This window comes from Myotis lucifugus, unplaced genomic scaffold (genome assembly GCF_000147115.1).
Source record: "Myotis lucifugus unplaced genomic scaffold, Myoluc2.0 scaffold_3, whole genome shotgun sequence".
NCBI lineage: Eukaryota > Metazoa > Chordata > Mammalia > Chiroptera > Vespertilionidae > Myotis > Myotis lucifugus.
In genome coordinates this window covers 25,467,003-25,489,504 of record NW_005871051.1, presented here as the reverse complement: position 1 = coordinate 25,489,504, position 22,502 = coordinate 25,467,003, and the positions used below count along the sequence as shown (strand labels likewise).

The 22,502-nt window shown below is 42.1% G+C and overlaps 1 protein-coding gene across 1 annotated transcript in view; it reads left to right on the top strand.

Annotated features, from left to right (window-relative positions):
- Positions 1-22,502, top strand: part of DNER (delta/notch like EGF repeat containing) — a 154,350-nt gene that overhangs the window by 108,757 nt on the left and 23,091 nt on the right. Inside the window, exons 9-10 of the mRNA XM_006082776.2 lie at positions 9,823-9,945; positions 21,109-21,222. Of these exons, the coding sequence (XP_006082838.1) occupies positions 9,823-9,945; positions 21,109-21,222 (237 nt within the window). The remainder of the gene's footprint in view (positions 1-9,822; positions 9,946-21,108; positions 21,223-22,502) is intronic.

The following is a 22,502-nucleotide window of genomic DNA, read 5'->3' as shown; positions in this document are numbered from 1 at the left end:
GGCTATTAAAAACATTCCCATGCCAGCTCTGGATAGCTCAGATGGTTAGAGTGTCATCCCCATACACCAAGGTTGTGGTTTCAATCCCTGGTCAGGGCACATAGAAGAATCAGCCAATGAATGCATAAATAAGGGGAACAGCAAATCTCTCTCTCCACCCTCTTCCTCTCTCTCTTATAAAAACAACAACCCAAACATTTCCGTTCCATATCTAGCACTTGCCATAGGTAACTGCTACCATTTCCCTGCATCAGAAGTTGTGGGAGATGTTGCATTCTTTGCTAATCTATAGCTAAAACTTAAGTGTGCACCATAATCAAGTAGAGCAGCGGTTCTCAACCTGTGGGTCATGACCCCTTTGGCGGTCGAACGACCCTTCCACAGGGGTCGCCTAAGACCATCCTGCATATCAGATATTTACATTACGATTCATAACAGTAGCAACATTACAGTTATGAAGTAGCAACGAAAATAATTTTATGGTTGGGTCACAACATGAGGAACTGTATTTAAAGGGCCAGAAGGTTGAGAACCACTGAAGTAGAGGGTTATTAAATCTCAGAGTTTTAGGCCCCGCCCACAGTTTCTGATTCAGTAGGTCTCAGATAGGGCCTGGGAACTTGCATTTCTAACAAGTTCCCTGGTGATGCTGTTGCTACCTGTCCACAGGTCACACTGTGAGACCCATTGGTCTAGTGCAGTGATGGCGAACCTTTTGAGCTCGGCGTGTCAGCATTTTGAAAAACCCTAACTTAACTCTGGTGCCGTGTCACGTATAGAAATTTTTTGATATTTTCAACCATAGTAAAAGAAAGATGTATATATTTTTTTTAAATATATTTTATTGATTTTTTACAGAGAGGAAGGGAGAGAGATAGAGAATTAGAAACATAGATGAGAGAGAAACATCGATCAGCTGCCTCCTGCACATCTCCTACTGGGGATGTGCCCGCAACCCAGGTACATGCCCTTGACCGGAATCGAACCTGGGACCTTTCAGTCCGCAGGCCGACGCTCTATCCACTGAGCCAAACCGGTTTCGGCAAAAGATGTATATTTTTGATATTTATTTTATATATTTAAATGCCATTTAACAAAGAAAAATCAACCAAAAAAATGAGTTCATGTGTCACCTCTGACACGCGTGTCATAGGTTCGCCATCACTGGTCTAGTGGGATGGACACAACACAAGCCCTTTTGAGGGCAAACACCTCAAAAGAACATATTGTGATAACTGGATAAGGGGTAATTAAAATCAAATTTAACCAATAGTTTGTAAAATAAATTAAAGGAATGAAATACTTTAGAACTCTTTTTCTCTCTCTCCAAAGTGCTGTAATAGAATCTTAAACTTTGATTTTGCCCCAATACTCTTCTGTTGCCTGTGGTGGGCTCTGTGTCCATGTTGATGCATTTTATACTGAAAATCCCTAGAATGTGAGGGCTTTAACTTATGTTTTCTTTTCCAAATATGCTCATCATCCTTCTTACCTTGACTATAAACCAAGCCAGTTTCCCATGTATAAACATGTTAATCAATTGAGTTTATGGGATTATTTCATTAAAGCATCTTACTTATTGTTTATAAGTAAACACACATACCACAATAATCTTTAAAATCAACTTGTAAAATATTATCTTGTCATTATACTTAATCTTGAATCTGGGTGCTTTTGTTATGGTGTTGTAAGCATTTGCATTTTTAAAAGTAATTTTTATAGAGTTAGTAAGAAAAATAGACCTCGTTATAATGGAAAATTTTAACTGCAGCTGTGATATGCTTAGAAGTGAATTTGTTTATAAGCCATAAACAAATAAATGAATGTTAACTTTTATTATTAAAGCAAATGACATTTCTTCTTTATGTATTTGCATCCTGATGCCCTATAGTTCCCTTTTGTAAAACAAATCTTTATATTTAAATACATCTATCTTGTGTTAAACTCTTGAGTAACCTTTTCTTTCCCTTTCTTTTAGCCAGTATAGATCATAGGTAGAATCCACCCTCTAGTGGCCAAAAGAATCATGAAAAAAGGACATTTTTAAGACAAGGCTAAAAAATCGTATGAGGAGATTGATTTTTTTCCTGTGGCTCAACTTTGTTCTGGAGGCAAATCCAGTCGGGATTTTACATTTATTGGATGATCGTTTGGCATCTTTCTCCTTTAAATGGCCCCAGTAAAGGCATTATGTCTGTTTTTGCACAGCCTTAAAGCCCCAGTGATTAGTACAGTGCCTGGCACATTGTGGGTGTTTAACAACTATTTGCTGAATTAAAGAAAGAATCAATGGATGAGGCAAACAGCAGACCCAGGGGTTCGCCAGCCTTCCCTCATGACTAGTGAAGGCAGCAGTATTTGCAGCGATAGAGAACCATCGCCTGAACACTTGGGATAGGACTTAGAGTCATTTCTCCATTATCCATCCTTTCAGCAGGCCAGGGAGGGAGGTGAAATTTGTAGATGGCTCAGTTGGAGAGCCTAAAACTTTATTTTAGCCTCTATTTTACTCTCCTTTCAACTTAATGTTTATGAGAACCACAACAATGGAAATATTGACTGATTTGGGTCATTTCACATATATTTCCTCTCTGGCCACAATGCCCCTCACAATAAAAGGATAAGAAATTAGGGAGCAAAAGAAGGAATATCAGCAGTCACCATCCCCCACATACCAACTAATGCTCTGTGTTCACTTGCACAGCTCCCTCATGTCCATAGGTGGTCTCTCTCTCTCTGTGTGTGTGAGTGTGTGTGTATGTGTGTGTGTGTGTGTGTGTGTGTGTGTGTGTGTGTGTGTAACAGGAGAGTGTAGTTATCCCACAGAAGCCTGTAAGATCTCACTCAGTACAGCAGAGCATCTGTATGCTTGATAGGATTAAATTGAGCAGGCATGCCTGATACATTTTTTCCCTGTTCTTAAAAAGATTCCTATTGTGAACATACCAGCAAAGAGAGAGAATGGGATGGACACACACACACACACACACACACACACACACACACACAGTTTCCTCTGCAGCAAAACTTTCTGTTCAGTAAAATGAATGTGCTGCCAGGGACACTGCAGTGCTGAAGGGCTCCGTGGTGATCAGTGAGTTTAGCCAGAATTTGGAAGCTCACAGACAACCATAGTATTATAATAGCACTATTTTCTCTTTGTCCACTTTAACTACTATGGGTGAGGTGTTTGGAAGACTTGATTTCCTGGGAACTGGCCTAGACTTGAAGTAGGGAGTCTTGGGTTCTCACACTTATCTATTCAACCTGAAATGAGGGAACCATCTGTGGAGTTGCAACACAGCCTTTAAGAAAATGCCCCCCCTTTCTCCACTCAGCAGATCTTCAAGTGAAACAGCAAAAAAACTCCCATGAAACAAAACTCCCTGAATGCTTCACATTCACTCTCACCTTGAATTAGGTCTGTGCTAGGGGAGTGAGCAGCGTGGTCTGGACACACACCAGTGTTTTTGGAAGGTCCTTCTAGCTTGCTTTTCCTGAGGCAGTGGGAAGTGCAAGGCGGCCCCTAGGGTGATACAAAAATGACTTGTCCCAATTTGTCACACAGAGTGTGCAAGCCTGTTGGGGTCCAACCCCAACGGGTCCAGGGATCCCCAAAGGTGTGGACGGAGTCGGCGAAGAAGGAATGACACAGAGGCAGCGTTCAGTTGATCATCATGGTGATGTTCTCCCTCCAGGATCTCCAGCGAAGTTCTGGCTAGGATCTCCAGCGAAGTTCTGGTCAGGATCTCCAACCAAGTTCTGGTGCCATGTTCTCTCGCTAGGTTCTCCAGCCAGGTTCTCCATGTTCTCCAGCCAGGTTCAGTCACCAGGTTCTTTAGCCAGGTTCTATCCAGGTTCTTTTGCCATGTTCTGTCTAGGTTCTCCAGTGAAGTTCTGTAGCCAGGTTCTGTCCAGGATCTTTTGCCATGTTCTGTCTAGGTTCTCCAGTGAAGTTCTGTAGCCAGGTTCTGTCCAGGATCTTTTGCCATGTTCTCTGGCTAGGTTCTGGTTAGGATCTGATGATGATGTGATGATGATGTGATGAGGATCTGATGAGGAGCTGATGAGGATCTGATGAGGATCTGATGAGGATGTGATGATTATTGTCTTGTTACATCCGTATTTATACCAGCCGATTTTAATCCTGTCAATTTCTATTACAAAGGTTAGGGTGTTTCTTATCTCCATTCCAGGGAGTAAAGATTATGTAGCTTAAGCGTGATTGTTCTTATTTAAAGTGATTAACTACCCGCCTGGCACTTAGTTAAGGGGTTTTATCTCCTCCCTAACTTCAGGGGAAAATCCCTACCTGGGGAAACAACCTTTCTCGGAGAGGTGACCTTGGTTAAAACACATAGCGCTAAGGGGAGCAAACGTATTAAGAACAGTATGCTATATACGCCAGGTCCCTTGAAACATATGCTGTGCAGACGTTTCTTCTCTGCAGCGACTGTGTCAAGCAGCAAGGATGGACCGGCTCCCGGCACAAGCCATCTGGTTAGAGCCAGAGTCATGGGGTTTGGATTTTTCAGAGTGGGATGTGATGGATGAGGGGAGGAAGAGCTCTGGAGTAAACCCAGGGTGGGGCAGAGCCTGTCTTAAGTTGGTATGAATGTTTCAATGATGTTGTCTTGGGACAGTGTTGAGAGAATAGAAATCAAGGGCCTCTTGAAAGCTGGAGGCAGCAGTCTGTACTGTTTGGTCATGGTGGTCCTACCAAACTAATACTCTAGGTAATGCATTTGGGGGACAACCTAGGACAGTAGGAAGAACACACAGGATCAACTGTGTGACCTTGAGCACGTTTCTTTACCACTGTGACTCTTAATTCCTCATGTATAAATTGGTTTAGTCATGGCTATCATTTTTTCATGGGGATTAAACAAGTTAACACACACAAAAGGCCTGATAGAAGCAAATGCTGCTAACTTGCTCAAAGTCCTTGAAGGTAAAGACTCTGCCATTTAGCTTTGTACCCATGATACCTGGACGTTCCAGGCACATCACAGGCACATCTTAAATGTGTGTTGATTTAATCAATGACGTTTTGGGTGCTGAGCGACTATTATTTGAGTGTCTTTTCTGTACCGGATACTGTGGGTACAGCTGTGAACACCACAATTATGGTCTCTGCCTTCAAGCTTATTTTCTAGCTGAAGAAGAGAAATAATAAGCAATTATAGTACTAAGCTAGAAATATGATTTCAGGCAGTTATAAGTGCTATGATGGAAGTCAATTGAGTGTGGTGATGAGTAACTAGTGGGAGAAGCTACTTTGGATGGTATTGTCAGAAAATTATCTGAAGATCTGAGTTTATTTTGTTTACTGATTGACACAGGTGTGCTTTTTTGATGACTTAAATTCCTCTGTTGCTCTTACGAAGAGATTTTTCCTAATGGTGAACACCTTTTGGTACAATCTCCTCTTGATATACCCAGTGGTTCTATTCTAGGAAAACTCAGTATATCTTAAAAACTGTGGTGTATATGAGAAGCAGTTGGGTTTTTGACCTGAAATGTGGTCCACAAGGTTTTCACCTATGTGGATGTCCAATGGGACCGTCCACAGTTGTGAGGATGCCAGAGTGTTTTCTATTGTGGAGGGGAGTCTTGACAATGCATAATGTTTAATATCTCTGGCCCAAACCAACTAAATTCCAGTAGAACCCTTCAATTACTATAATAACCAGCCCCCCAATCTCTAAAGTACCCTCAAAAGGGCAGCACAGCCCCCATTGAGAGCCATGGTTTTAAAGGTCTCAGTGACCTCTCAGTCTTGTCATCTAGTTGTTATTCTCACTCTCTGGAACCTTTGACACTGTTAACTAGGCCTCCTTGGTTTCCTTTCCTCTCCTGGCTTCCATGGCATTGCTCTCCTTGGTCTTCCTCCTCTCCTTGGCTCCATCCCTGCCCAGTTCTCCTGATCTGGCTTCTTGTTCTTTTCCTGCCCATCCATGTAGATCTGACCTTCTTCTTTCCTCTCCATTCTTTTTTTGTTTTAGGAAAACTTCACCACTTCTAGGCAACTAAACTCTCAAAGTGCTGCTTCCATGCTATTGGAGTCCATTTGTTTCCAACTGCACCTCTACCTCCATAAGTGGGCCCCAAGTTAAACATGTCCAACTGGTCAAACTTACTCGAACACCTGTTATTTCTTTGGACATATCTATTTGTGGTAATGGCAGCATCATTCACTCACTCAACCTAAGCATGGCAGCCATCTGGACCGCTCTGTCTCACTCCCACCTCCTGTCACTTGCTATGTTTTGTCAATTGTAAGGAAGTGATTGGAGCTGAATATTCAGGAGAAGTCATGCACAAAGCAGAGTGGTGGTGATGAAAGTCAGTGCCCTGGGAAGAGCCACTCTGATTCCACGCTTCTGATCTTTTATTTTATTTTTAAAAAGTTCTTTGGGCTAGGTTAATTTTTCTAGACCCTGGGCCTATTACCCTGATCTAATTTGTTTTTCCAAATTAATTACCAGCAGGGGCGGCAGCCTCATTTTTTTTGCAGAATCCTTCTCTTTTGGAAGGATGGCCTTTTTCATTCAAACAGTCCAATTTAGGTCCTTTGGCACAAAGTTTAAAGGGTGCCTTGACATTTCCATAAAGACATTTAAATGTTACTGTCTCTGAAGAAACAGTTTTAGCATATGAAACCTTTATCTTTTTCCCCCCTCCAAGGAATAAAAACATCACCAGCTTAATTATCTCTGTAAAATAACTTCCTCATTTGCTTAGCATGTTGCTAGTAGAAAAAGATAGTGATACTGTTTTACGAAAACAAAAAATGCTTATAGATGATTTCATGAAATTTTCTTTTGATTTTTGTCTCTGTAAATAGCACCTCAATTCAGAGGCCAAAATGCATATAGGGTTATATGTGCTCCTTCCCAGTTGATTTTTAAAACAGCTTCTAGGAGAGCAAATACAATGGAAAAGATGCTGCTTGTGGTTATTTCTTCACACGGAGAAGCCAGAAAACACACTTAATAAAATCATGTATCATGACACACATAATAAAATCCTATAACATGAACTCTACCCTGTTGGCATATTTTAAGTTTACAGTACAGTATTGTTAACTGTATGCACGTTGTTGTACAACATAGCTCTAGGACATTTTCATTTTGCATAAATTAAACTCTATACCCATTGAGCACCCACTCCCAATTTCCCTTTCCCCCAGCCCTTGGCAATCACCATTTTTTTCTGCTTTTATGAGTTCAGTTACTTTAGAATCATGAAGTATTTGTCCTTCTGTGACTGGCTTATTTCACTTAGCATATGGCCTAAAGGTTCATCCATGTTATAGCATGGCAGGATTTCCTTCTTTTCAAAGACTGAATGATAGTCCATTGTATGAATATACCCTTTTTCTTTATTTACATGCCTGTTGATGGATATTTAGGTTGTTTCTGCCTCTTGGCTATTGTGAATGATGATGCAGTGAACACGGGAATGCAAATATATCTTTGGGATTCTGTTTTCAAGTCTTTTGGATAAGTACCCAGAAATGGGATTGTAGATTACATGGTAGTTCTATTTTTAATATTTTGAGGACTCTACATACTGTTTTCCAAAGCAGCTGCACTATTTTACATTCTCACCAACAGTGCACAGGGTTCCAGTTTCTCCACATCCTTGCCAACACATGTTTACACACACACACACACACACACACACACACACACACATATTTATAATGGCCCTCCTAGTTGTGGCAATCAAAAATACATCCAAAAACTGCCAAAGTATTCTGGGGGACAAAATTGCTGTTAATTGAGTAACTCTGATCTAGATGAAGAAAACAGTCTGATGAAGAGTAATGGCCCCCAGCCAGTTTGGCTCAGTGGATAGAGTGTCAGCCCATAGACTGAAGGGTTCCAGGTTCAATTCTGGCCAAGGGCATATACCTCGGTTGAAGGCTCAATCCCCAGGCATGATTGGGGTGCATGCCGGAGGCAACCAATAAATGTGTCTGTCTCCCTCACATAGGTGTTTCTCGCTCTCTGTCTCTTCCCCCTCCCTTCCACTCTCTAAAAATTAATGGGAAAATATCCTCAGGTGAGGCTTAATAACAACAACAAAAAATCCAAGCTTTGAAAAAAAAGAGGAATGCAAAATATTTCCCTAAAACTACAAAAAGGGTGAGGTAAAAGAATTGAGAACCATGGTCTATTTGTCTTAAGTAGGTCAAGGTCTCCTCAAAGGAGTCTTTATCACCACCTAAGTTTGGAAAGCAGTTCAAAAAGCAACTGAAATGGCCAATGCTTGAAAAATGCTCGGTTAACAATGCCAATATGAGCTTAACCTACTGTGATGGGCACAAGAAGCAAAACAGTTCAACACTTCAGCAGGGCCTAAGGGGACTTTCTGAGTTTGAGGGTTGGCTAGGAGTTGGAAAGCTGAAAATAAGCTAGAGGTTCTAGTTCCCACTTGAGCAAGGGTTTATTTTTTCTGCTTATCTGGATTCAGAACCGACACAGGCAGGGTGATTTTTGAGAGCACTCACATGTTTCTCATTGTTTGGACAGGGCCAGACAAAAATGATCCAGTTTCATTGCAAATTGGCAGTAACACATGTTTTTGAAAGTAAAAAACAGCATAACACTCATGAGTGAATCTCAAAGAATGTTGTCTTCTTGTCCTTTGGAATAAACACCTGTTTTGAAACTAGGAGGGTAGAAACCATCTTTGATTAAGAAATTGTCAGGTCTCAAGATTATATTTTTAAGAATTAAAAATTTGAGCACAATTAAAAATATTAGAATGTGGAAAATCATAACTTTAAATAAACAACAACAAAAAAGATAGCCCACATTTCCTCAGGAATTTCAGTTAAGCCTGCTTAGCTGAGTTTGTTTCCTGACTTGAAATGCAAAGCAAATACATTGATCCTTTTCTCCTTTAATAGAATTCTCTTCAGATAGATATATTTTTTGAATTGATTGGAGGAAAAATGTGGTCTACATCCTTGAGAGGAGATGGAAGTCCTGCTGCTATCAGTGCCCTGTGGCCACAACACATCAGTGCCGCTGAGCATGATGTAATAAGGAGACCATCTGGCAGATAAATGGATAACTTCTCTTATTTTTTTTTAAAGAATATAGAGTTGCAGTCAAGAGATCAGTTTCTTTTTTATTTTATTTTAGAGAGTAAGGGAGAGGGAGAGAGAGAGAGAAACATCAATGATAAGAGAGGATCATCAATCAACTGCCTCCTTCATGTCCCCCTACTGGGATCGAGTTCACAACTCAGGTCATGTGCCCCAACCAGGAATCCAACCATGACCTCCTGGTTCATGGGTCGATGCTCAACCACTGAGCCACGCCGGCTGGGCTGAAAATAATAATTTCACTTACCATGAATATTCTCCTCTCGAGAGAAACGAGCAGAGTCAAGACTACGTCTCTGTGAAAAGACTTTATTGGGGAATTTTGTTCTCTGGTTTGAATTCACTCATTCATCAAACAAAGCAATTCCTCAGGATCAAACATGCAACCATCAGAGCACAGCAGGATACACTTTCAAAAGAAAAACACGCTTCCCACTGCTTGTGAGTTCTGATGTATGTATCTGGAGCGTCAGAGATAACCTCTTTTAATCTGGGGATCATGAAGGAGGTTGCTGAGAACAGATTCTTCATAGCCTTCCCAGAAATCTTCATTTCAATTATACCCCAAGAGACCCGCTCCTACATCCCATCCGTCGGTGTCTCACTTTCCTGTGAATCCTCAGGTGCCTCCCTGGCAGGCTGGTCCGGAGTGGGTGGAAATGGGACACATTTGACAGCAGTCCTTTCCCTCTGTCCCTCAGGTTACCACGGCCTCTACTGTGAGGAAGAGTACAATGAGTGCCTCTCTGCCCCGTGCCTGAACGCGGCCACCTGCAGGGACCTCGTAAATGGCTATGAGTGCGTGTGCCTGGCCGAATACAAAGGTGAGTGGCCCTTGGGCCTTCTTGTGCCAGAATAGCTGTACACGACCTCACAGATTTCTCAACTTAAATGTATAAACCTCTCATTGGAGCACAAATTGTTTCAAATAAAAATCAAGTAGTGGTGGTGGTAGGATGATTTATGGGGCCAAGGAGACCAATTGGCAAGTCTCAGGTTTTCTGTTAATAAACTGAAAAATCTCTCTCCTGTTCTTTGCTTCTACATCCTCACCTCTTTGTTGAATATGCAAAAAGCCAAGGATAAAGAATGCTAGTAAGTGGGCCGTCAGGCATAGATCTGAGGACCCGGCTGTGGAAACGGTGGGAGAGGGGAGCAGCTAGCTCAGTGCTTGCTGGGCAAAGTTAGGGTGTTGTGCTTTTGGGTGGAGGAGACAGGTGGAATCTCACGTATTGGCATATAAGTGAATTCTTATGAAATGATTCAGTTGGGAGGGAAATGTTAGTTCATTTGAGTGTTTGCCTGTCAAAGTCACTCTGGAAAAACATTTGACACCATCCGAGTGTTTTTAATGTGTAGACTCTGTTCTAAGTCCTTCTGTGCATTAACTCATAAATCCTCACTCTCACCCTGTGAGGTGGTAGATAATGGTATCCCTCATGAGCCTGGCCAGCATGGTCCCTGAAGCCCTTGCATCTGCCTTCCCCATGGGCCTCGGGCCACAGTTGGTGGATGTGTGGTTTCATTGGAGCCCAGACACCCTCAGACGGCACTGTGCCAGGAAAGTCTGTTTATCAGCGGCTGCCCACATTTCTCTAAGCCACAACTTCAGGGGTGGGTTTAGATTTTTGTAATGCTTTTGTGGGCTCTATTTATAACCATTTCACGTAACCCCTTGCTCCCTCCACTGCTTACTTGATTGATACCATCCATCTGCCTGGCAACCTTGCGTGGCAGCCCCTGTTGCTTCTCTGTGGATGGGCCACAGGGATGAACTTGATCCAACCCCTGGATAGAAGGGCTGAAGCTGGGCCAAGTCTATGCACTGTGTTTGGCAGATCTGATGCTTCTTGGCCTGAGATGCCCATTTAGAGCTAGACTCCACGGACTTCCACAGGGCTGATGTGCTGGGTTATCCACATGGCTTCTGAGTTCTAGGTTTGTGAAAGAACTGGGAAATATGAGCGCTGGGAAGAGGAATAAATGAGCAATGAATCCGGAGACCTAAGGGGCTCATCCCAATCGTGCCACTGACTTCCTTATGAACCTGGATAAATCCCTTAAAATTACTGGCCTTTATCTTGCCGATAAAGTAAGGACAGGGGTGTTTACAGATATCTTGAGATTCTTTAATGACCAAATAGGTAGTGGTGGTTGTACTTCAAAAATTTAAAATTCCAAAATTCTTTAGTTTATGATAGAGTGTATGATAAAATTTTATGAAGCAAATTTCATTATTATAAATGACAAAGTCATTACTAGGGTGTATTCTGAATATGCCCCTAACATTCCCGCCTTTGAGGTATTGCTCATGTCATTGTGACTAAGAAGCAAAAAATACAATTGCACAGTGACTGACTAGTGTCTCTATAGATTTATAGACTGTGACTTGTTCACCTCCTCCTTTCATTTTTATCAATGGGTATTCCCAACTTCTTCCATTTACCCCAAGCTCTGTAGTAAATCACTCACCCACAGTAAATCACCTACTTCCATCTTCATGGCATAAAAGAAAGGTTATCATTTGTAAACATTTTAAAATTTATATAATTTTCCACATTCTATGGTAGTGGTTCTCAAACTTAAGTTTACATCTGAGTTTGCTGGTGGGGTTGTTAAAATAGATTGTTGTGCCTCACCCCTAGAGTTTCTGATTTAGTGTACCAAGGGTGGGGCCCAAGAGCTTGAGTTTCTGGTAAGTTCTCAGGTGATGTTGCTGTGCTGGCCCATGCACCACCCATTGAGAGCCCCTGCCCTGCAAACTTCTCTGCAGTCACAGCCACTAAAACCTTATTCTCTTCCACGTTAGATGATCATGGCTCCTCATCCTGCTCAAGATTAAGCCTTCCATGTATGTTCTAAATCCCTTCCCTTCTACCTTTCTGTGACCTCTTCCCTCAATTACTGACTCTGCTAGGGATGCTTCAAGGAGGTGGATGACCCTGAAGGAGATATCAAACACATCTGAGGGTTTGGGTTCTTAAGAAAAGGATGCAGGTGCCGGGCGCCTTTGCATACAGCAGGGTTAGGGGACAGGGTTCTGAGGAGAATGGAGGATTCAATGACCAGCTGAGCCCAAAGGACCCCTCAGCCTGTGAAGAGGCCATACATGCCGTGAATGTGCCACACGTTACTCCATGAGGCAGAGGGCTCTGACTGAGTAGATACTGGCTGTTCTCAAGGAGGATTGCACAGTGGGGCTGAACTGGCCCTTTCTTTTTTGTGTGGCTAGGAGGGAATGGTCTCCTGTTCACACCTGGAGAACCCCAAACAGGGAAGCCTCTACCCCAAGCCTTAGGACCCTGTTGGCTGGCCTGTCCAGGACTGGAGGAGAATCCCCCGTGTCATCTGTCTCTGTCTGGCATTGCCAACTTCCAGTCTGGCCAGTACAGGGAGCCTGGACCAGCAACCTAAAGAGGGGAAAAATCTAGGAAATAATAAACAAAATAAACAAAATTGGAATAATAACAACACTAAACACTCAAGAGAGGAAGTGAAAAGACTGATGTATGCTACTCAACATTAAATTTAGATCTAGGAAAGCAAAAGGAGGAACTAATTCATGATAGAAGAAAAAGCAAGAGGAAATAGAAACCATGAGTTGAAAGATAGGAAATGTGGAGAAAAGATTCAAGAACTCTGCTTCCGTCTGAGTGATGGACGCTCCAGAAGAAGGAGGAAGGAAACAAGGATATGAAACCAGAATGGACCCATTGCTAGAAGGAGAAGTCTATGAGCAGAAGAACGTTGACGTTTTCACATAGTATGGGCTTCCTCAGTGCCAGAGGATTAATGAAGGAGAAGATGCACAATTTGAGGTTTCCTGATGGAATTTTTAAATCCAAGGATAAAGAGGATTGTTTTTATAAGAGTCTTCACAGGGAATACAGGTTACATACAAAAGAAAGAGAATCAAACCATCTTTGATCTTCTCTGTAGTGAAACTAAATAATAGTGAAGAAGTGTTTCAGACTTTTCAATGGAAAGGACTGGTAGTTAAAAGGTCATTGATATTTGAGGGCAAAAGAAAGGCATTTTGTACACTCCAGGATACAGAAAATATAACACCCTCTCTAAGAAAATTATTTTAAAAGTATTCTCAGTAACTAAATCAGAACAAAGATAGCCAGATAGAGGAAGGTAGAGAACAAGAGGAATAGGGTTGAGAAGACTGCTTTAAATGCAGAGAAAAACTTAAAGAGATGATATTGATGTGATTGTGAATAATTCAATGGTGAAGAAAAGTCTTTTGAAAAATAGGTTTACCTTTATACTGATTAGTATTGCTGCATAATGAGTTAGTACAAGGTCATGGTTTGAAACAACACCCTTTTATTATTTAGCAGTTTTGTTCATCTAAGCCTGGCTTAATGGACTCCCTGCTCAGGGTCTCACAGGTTGACTGGGCTGCGTTGGCATCTGAGGCTTGAATAAAGAAGGATCAACTTTCATGTCCCCTTGCATTGTTGGCCAAATTCATATCCTTGTGGCTGTCAAATTGATGACTGCTTGCTTCTTAAAACTCAGCAGTTATGAGAGAGAGTCTCTGCTGCTTCATGTATCTAACTTTAGGAGAGGCCTGCACCCTCTTAATGTCTCACCTGATTAGGCCAGACCCACCTATGATTAACTTAAAGTAAACTGATTAGGACCTTAACTGCATCTTCAAAATTTCTTAACTTTTGCAATATGCTTTTGGCTAGAAGCGCATGCTCAAGGGGAGGGGAGTACACAAAGGCATGGCTCATTAGGGGTCACTCTAAAGTATGTCTATCATACCTCTTATTAAGGAAAAATTGAAATGACCACACTAAAGTTTCATATAATTTTAACCAAATCTATGTGTTAAAGGGAACGGGGGTAGGAAATATTGGAAGACATACACGTGTGTTAAAGATGTCATCCCAGTGGGCAGGTAAATTGATTATTTAACTTTGGTGCATTTATAGAGACATTTAGGTTCAGGTTTAAATAAGACTGCTGGAAACAGGAAGGTAAACCCTAGAAAAATAGCAATAAATAGGACATCTAAAGTAAGAGTGATAGGGCAGCGGTGGTGGTGGTGTACAAGGGATTAAATGAGAAGCAGAAAGGGCTAAATCAGGCTCTCCAATTCAAAGGAAGAATGAGTGAGGGGAGGACAGAGGTCACAAGATCCTGTGCCTTTCTCTCCTTGAAGAATGTACATCCTCTCCCTCTTTGGAAGCATTTCACCTGATATATACTTACATGTAAGATGTATGTATAAACTTAGGAAACTATTAGATGGGTGGGCTTCAGTTCCTAACTAGTTAGAACTTGCATAGGTGGTGTATTGGTGGGGAGGGTTGGGACTTTAACTTCTTATTTTCCATATGCATTTTTAAGTGACGAGTTTTACTCTTAAAAATTAAATGAATATGATAACTGTCTAAAAAGAATGGCATTAATAGGAAGTCAGGCAACTATAGCTAAGAACATTTTGCAAAAGGAAATCAATGAGTGGAACTTCTGCCAGATGTTAAAACCCATTTAAATGCTCCAATTATTATTACACTAGAGGCCCGATGCACTAAATTCGTGCAAGAGTAGGTCTTCCTTCCCCTGACTGCTGGCACTGGCTTCCCTCTGGCACCCGGGACCCGAACTGCTTCCCTCAGGCTGCCCGTAGGCACCTGGGACCTGGGCTTCCCTCTGGCCTTGTCCAGAAGGACGTCTGGTCTAATTAGCATATTACCCTTTTGTTATTATAGATTCCCATGTTACAGGTGCAAGATTGGACAGCTGACCCAAATTGAGGAATGGTCCAAAAACCCTTGTCGATAATAATAGACATATAAAAATGTGTGACTCTTGAAGAGGACTTGCTATGAATGGGACATTTAAAAAAATGGTGCTAGAAAAATTGGGCTGCTAAACAGAAAAAATAAATGTTCTCACACTTCTAAATAAATTCCATATAAATTTAAAAATCACAACTTGACTCTCAATATAGTAATCCCCCCTTTGTCTCTCTTTTCAATGAAATTTCCTTAGAGTTGGTATAGACAGCACCTCTATTTCCTTAAGTTTTATCTTTTTTTTTTTAACCGTCCTCAGTTGGAGCTTGTCCATACCATCCTGCTAACATGGATTTAGCGGAGACTTAACTGGAGTCTTTTCAGTGAATCCATGAAGCCTTTTCTGCCTCTAACTCCGACTGTGTTCCTGCCCCTTTGCTCCATTGGTCGCTTGGGTCCCTGCTTCAGCTTCCACAGCTGCAGTCCTGCCCCCTGGACTTTGCACTCCCAGCCCCCACTGAGTTCTCGTCCTCGTCCTTGTCCTCGGGACACCTCAAATGCAGTTGGTCCCCAGGGTTTTCTTCTGGACCCCTTTCTCGTTCCTTCTCTTTGCTCTCATTCCATCCTTTGACTGTATCCACTGTCTGAAATGTTGATCCCCAAACAGATTCCCTGCTTGGACTCTCCCTTCATTTTCTCTGTATCTGTATGACAATTACGGCCAGCTTTGTAGTCGATTCTTTCTGGCTGCAGACTTTCTTCTCCTTTACACTAAATCAGAATTTAGTGAAAGGCAGTGCCTACATAGGTTTTTTTGTTTCGTTTGTTTGTTGTTGTTTTTTAATTCTCGGCAGCGTTCGATATGGTGGCTTGCACAAAGCAAATGCTAAGTAGCTATCTTGACTTGAATTGAAATTGCTGCTTGACATACTAATTAGGGGAAACCATCTCGAACATTTTCCCAGTAAATTTCCACTGTGGATCATGAAATTTTTAGAAACAAACTGCACAGAGGGACTCAGAGTAACCTCCTTTCGGAGATACCAGAATGCTGACGCTTCCTGCAAAACCATTTCACAACTAGTTCATGAGGGACTCCTAATTTCATATTGTCAAAAAGTCAAGTGACCGCTCCATTTGTTTATTTTTATTTCTAGCAAAACAAACTAAATGATCAACAATATACTCATTTGGAATTTTTGGTGACAAAAGTTAGAAAGGAAAAAAACTGTATTCTTTAATTGTGAAAATAATATAACAACAATAAAAAATTTAGAAAAAAAGAAATTTCAAAATACCTCATTACTTTACAACAGAATACAAGAGGAATAGTCATCTGTATTGTTTCATCCTTTTCTAATATCTACATTTTTTATAGTTATAATTGAGTACACCTACAATTTTCTGTTCATACTTGTGGGGCTACCAGTGGGTGATTGGGGGGGCTCCCACTGGCACCTGCCTTGGCTGGCCTGGCGCCGTCTGCTCGCCAGCCCCGTTCCCTACTCGCCAGCCCCACCCCCCCGCCCCCTACCACTGTTGCTGGTCACCTCCCTCTGTGGGAGGCAGCAGGTGGGGCAATCAGGGGGCGATGCCGCCTGCTCACTGGCCTGCCCTGCCCCCCCATCACCCTCCCCCCACCACTGGTTGCCTCCCTCTGCAGGGTGATGGGCAGAGCAATCGGGAGGTGGGAGGCCCCCCTCCATCCCCTCCCCCACCCGCCTTGGCTGGCTTGGGGCCTGTGGGCTAAGGGCAGCCCCTGCATTGAGCATCTGCCCCCTGGTGGTCAGTGCATGTCATAGTGACCGGTTGTTCCACCAGTCTTTCCGCCATTTGGTTGATTTGCATATTAGGCTTTTATTATATGGGATTATTGAATTGATTGGGGTGACATTGGTAAATAAAATTATATAGGTTTCGGGTATACAAATCTGCAATACATCATCTGTATATTGTTTTGTGTGTTTACCACCCCAAGTCAAGTCTCTTTCCATCACTATTTATCCCCTTTTACTCTCTCCTACCTCCCTGACTCCCCTTCCCTCTGGTGATTACCATATTGTTGTGTATTTTTAAAGTCCACAGAATTTATAATTGAAAAGATGAGAATTTTTGTTGTTGGCTAAAATTATTTCCTCTGTGTAACCAGGAACCTGAATTTCTGGATGTTTCGTCTACCTAACTCCTCTCATGTAGTGAGATAGATGCAGAAATAGATGTCAAGATTTTTTCCTGTTTCAGGCTATTATTTAATCAGAAGAGCAAACTGAGGCTGAAACACACATGGAATAATGAGGTTAAGGCTGAGAAGTCAATTGTAATTTCTGAAATAATGTGGAAAAAGTTGAGTTCTGTGAGGGTAGAAATAATAGAAAAGTTTTCATGGAGGAAATAAGTTTTAATATAAAATAATGGTTTAAAGAGAATAATATGTTCCAAGAACACTTCAATCTAATTTTCTTTACCTGGCCTGCTTTTGTTCCTGGAGATAAAAATAACGATTTTTGTTTTCAAATCTTAATCATGACTAATCATGATGACAACAAAGATTTATAATTGGTACACGACTCTTTGAATTTTTGTGCATTTTAATTCTAAAATTAACTTCTATGAAGAACCCTGTTGGAGTAGAGATCTTTTCAGAAACATTGCCTCTCTATTCCTTAATATGAAAAGTATGAATTTTTATTAGTTTTGACTGGATTACAGTTTATTTTTACTTGAGACTAAACATAAGTTTTGTAATAGTGCGTGCTGCATCCCTTGCCAATGGCTGATGCATGTGTCATTCCACAGACTCAGTTTGAAGTGTGGACCTGGTTTTCCCTGACAAAATAGGGTGTTTTTGAGGCGGATTTGGAATCACTTCTCACTCCTCTGGCAATCCTACCTGTGTGTCAGCCAAAGTACACGGCCCGTTGCCCCTCCTGAAAGGACAGGGTTCTGGTGGTATACCCTTAATTTCTTCCATGCATTAAGATATGGCCTCTGCTTTAAAGGACCTCGGAGATTTGGGGCGGGGGGGAGGGCGGGATCAGACAGAAGAACAGATAAGCCATGGTTTAACACAATAAACTCTAACGGCGTGAACTTAGCACGCTCTCAATGCACGATGGTGGGAGAATGGAGCTCTGTCTTGGGAGAGTCAGGCTCAGCTTTCCGGACAAAGGGGGTTTGAGCTGGCCTTGGACAGTGAGGATGTGCCAGGTGATAACAAGCGTGGGAAAAAAAGATCAAGGAGGGCGTTCTTGTCAGAGGATGTAGGATGCCCAACACTCCGTGTTGTATAAGCACCTGGGACCCCTGGGGAATGATGAGCTCAGGAAAGCAAGACCTGGGGCCCCAGGAGGAGGGCAGGAGTGGGGGCCGCCTCAGCTCAGCAGTGTTCATGACTGTTTATCTCTCTTCTTAAGATTTCGAGCTCATAGCTTTAATCGCCAAGCTGAGCAATATGACAAATATTTTTATATAGGGATTAGCAAGGCTCAGAGTACAGAAATGTGAGTAACCAGAGTGCTCACTGGGGACTTGAAGACCATCTTGCTTCGTAGTCATCGTGTTTCTGTGAAGATTGGCTTTTGTTCCATCTTGCTGCCAGAAAACTCTCACTGAGTCACAAGTGACCAAATATCTTATCTCTTGAAAAAGAGACATAACAAGGGATAGAATTATTGCCAGAAACACACAAAAAAGTGCTTATTATCTTGCATGTTTTAATCAGATCTGTAATATTGAAGGCTTTTAAGGCTAAGATGTTTAAATATTTAGCCTAGATTTTGCTCTTCAGCCTTATTTGGAAAATGTGGTAATTTGTATGTTAATGTATTATTTATGTTAATATCATGCAGGTGAGATTAGCTGACTACCATTAGAAACCCAGTGAAGATCATCCTTGATTGCTCATGGAAATTTTTCTAGGCTTCAGACATCTCTGAACCTTAGTCCTGGCTGCATTTCCCTTTATAATTGAAAGTCTTATTTGTCAGCTGGTTCCCCGTTAACCAGCCTCAGGGGAACACTGAGGTCGTAAATATGTGAATCCTTTTTTTTTGATAAACACTTGGAAGCAGAATGGGCCCTTTTGTATTTTGATCTTTCAGTTGATTTTGCGTTACTTGGGAATCAGTGAGAAATAGAAACAGTTTTAGGTGGGCGAAGTAGTCTCTCTCTCTCTCTCTCTCTCTCTCTCTCTCTCTCTCTCTTTCCTCACCCCTCTCTCTCAAAGAATCACTAGCTTTATGCTAATAAGTAATTTCATCTTTAAATTACTCTGAGCTTGTATATTAACATGCATCTCCTGGGTTTGTTAAGGATGTTGGAAGTCTGAGGCTCCCACAAGTCACTGGAGCTGGGCAGGGAACTAGGTCAGGGCTCAGAGGGTCCATATCCCACTGAGCACAGGGCCATGGGATCGGGGTGGTGGTTGCAGGGAGCAAAATAAAGCAAAGATCTGAAAGGCACTTTAGGAAAACATCTGGCAGACTATTGTTCATGGGTTGGATATGAGGGGCAACGGATAAAAAGAAATGAAAAGCCATCCATTTTAAAATGCTTTACCAGACTCAAGTAAGTCATTAATGTGAATACAGAGAGGCAGTTCTCATTCTATTTTCTCTTATATATCTTTCTCTTTCTTAAGCCCTACTTCTTAAGGCATTGAAAAAGAAATGAGAGAAAAATCCCAACAAGAGTAATTTCAGTGACTAAATGATGAGTCATGGGGTGTGGCAGCCTTTTTATAATGTGAGCTAAGTAATGAGTGGATAGTAAATTAAGTAAATACCATTCAGTCACTATTTGCTTTATGCTTGTTCTTCGTGATGCTGCCGGGAAGGAAGAGCATATCATTATATAGATTCTTATACAGAGTATTATGTAATTTATCTTCCTCTCCAGAGAGTGAGGAGTGGGAGAGAGGGAGCTTAATCCAGGCCTGCATGTTGGCACTCCACTGAAACAACAGCAGAAATCCTGCCTTAGGAAAAGCCACATTTTTAGTTTTTTATAAAATTATAAAACAACTAGAGGTCCGATGCACAAAATTTGTGCAAGAGGCTCGGCCCTTGCAGCCCCAGCTGCCCCGGCCCTCGCAGCATGGCTGTCCCACAGCCCCATGGCCCTCAGCCCCACCCACTGGTCATTCTGGAAGGTCGTTCCGGAAAGTCGTTCCACCGTCTGGACTAATTAGCATATTAGCTCTTTATTATATAGGATAGGTACTCATTGTAAAGTTATTCCAACACTATAGAAACACATAACATGAAAATCAAAGTAATTCATTTCCCTCTCAGTCCCACTTCGGGTATTTGCATGCATACACACACATAGACCTTTTTAAATATCAATGGGAAACTTACCGTTTTCATTATAATTTTTTAAATGCTTCTCTTTTGTTAAATGGGCGCTGAGTTACATAGAATTCTGTGTGTGTGCATGCCAGTCTGTGCTCACTCTAAGAGAACTACTTTGCAAGCAGACTCAGATGCAGACTGCCTGTGGTTTCAAGTTCCAGCTCCTTCCCCTGCAGCCTCAGGACCTGAATTCTTTCCTCCGTTCCCTCACCTAGAATGGCGGAATGAGGGAATTTGTCTCATAGTGTTGCTGTGAGGATCAAATCTGGTGGAAAGCAAAGTGCAAGGTCTGGAATGTAGTATGTGCATACATGTTAACTTTAGTACATGGGGAACTAATGAGGTCTTTGCCGACTGAGTACCAGGGGGCTCCCTCTCTCTCCCACAGTTTCCCAAAGTAGAGCTGAGGCTCACTTATATATCTGAATCCAACTCTTCCCTTCAGGATGCTGGTCATCAATTACCTTGATATCTTATGAAGGCTGCCTGGCTATTTTCTGTTTCTTTTGGAGATGCAGAAAGCACTAGTCCCTGATAAATTTGATCTTTCAGGCCTTTAACTTTCTGGTCCCCAGGCTTGGGGGACATGTGCTCAGAGAAAGTCCAGATGAAAGACTTATGGTAGGACCTCAGAGAAGGGATTGCATTTGTTATTTTCTCATAAAATATGTCTTTACAATAACCTAAAGTCAAGACTGGGCATGCGCTCTCTCTCTCACACACACATACACACACACAGACACACACACACACACACACACATGCCACTAGGAATCTGCCTACATACCATTCTAGGATGTTTAAACACTTTGCTTTCAAAGGCCATGGGAGCTGAAGATTCCTTACTCAGTCACCCCTTTTGTGTCTTTCTCCACAGGAGTTCACTGTGAATCCTACAAGGACCCCTGCGCTAACGTCAGCTGTCTGAACGGAGGCACCTGTGACAGTGAAGGCCTAAATGGCACGTGTGTCTGCACACCAGGATTTACAGGCAAGTGACCCAGGAACTGGGTTTTCAAATTTACCACAAAATTCCTGAGATTACCATTGTTATAAAACCCAGGAGCCTTGCTACAAAATGTAAGTGGGCGTTGCATTTAGATGAAGGTCTGTTTAAAAATAATCCACTGTTTGTCATTAAATGAGGCTCTTCTGAAATCAGTATTTGCATGTAGTCTTGCTGAGACTAACAGTGCTGTACAATTCAGAGCTGTTGCTGTGAAACACAAGACATGAGCCATTATGCCAACATCTGAAAGGTTTGTGTTAGTGGAAGAAGGGAAGGAAGGATCACATGTGTTCTCTGCAGCAGTTGCATTCAGTCACAACTTGTATTTTTATTGAAAGATAGAGGAGTGGGTTTTGAAAAATGAAAAGAGATGGTGGTGATGGTGAGAAGTACTAGGACACTCCAGGTTCCAGATTGACTGTTAGTGAAGGTAGGGATGCTATGGGTGTGGGAGAGTGAGGAGAGAAGGTGGCTCCAGGGAAAAGCAGGTGGGGAGGACAAGGGCAGGTTCCAAAGGTGCCACAGTGGCCACTGAGCTATGAGTGGAGAGAGTTGTTTCTAGACTAGGGGATCCACCCTAACCTGGGCTCCTTCTAAATAACTCCTTATGGGCTTCTGGGAGTTTGTGAACCTGAAACAGTTATGAAATGTTGAATGTATGTGCATCTGCTGAAGGGAGGCTCTCAAATCTTCATCATATTCTCAAAAGGAACCATGAACTTCTGGTGTAGAAAAGATTCCATCCTTTGCTTTGCCAGCAGAGCCCAGGAGTCCCGAAATGTAGAGGGCAGGGCAAGTCTAACAGGAGTCACTCTGGTTTGCAAATTGGAAAAGGGTGACCTGGAAGGAGCCTGTAGAAGCGAATGGGTTTTTAAGATGCAGGAAACCATGTTGTCATTGGCTGGAGAGCACCCTGAATGCTCACCTCTCCCCTGGAGAATTTCCCAGCATCCAGGTCCCGGGTCCATCCCTGGGGAATCTCATGTGTGCTTCTAGGGAAGATGTCAACAGTCAAGATGTGGGAGAAGCAACTTCTGATATCTTCATATTTGTCTGTGTCACATGCTGTGTTTTACTGGAACTGAGGAGTAGGGTCACTCCAGAAAATCACTCATAGATGTTTTTGTTTTGCAGGCTGGCTTACAAACATACACAGATGGTTATACTCATCAATGGGTGCAAAAATAATTTTGGGGAAGCATCCTATTTTTTTCCAGGTATTTTTATCCCACAAATAGTAAAAATCAAGGAAGACAAATTAG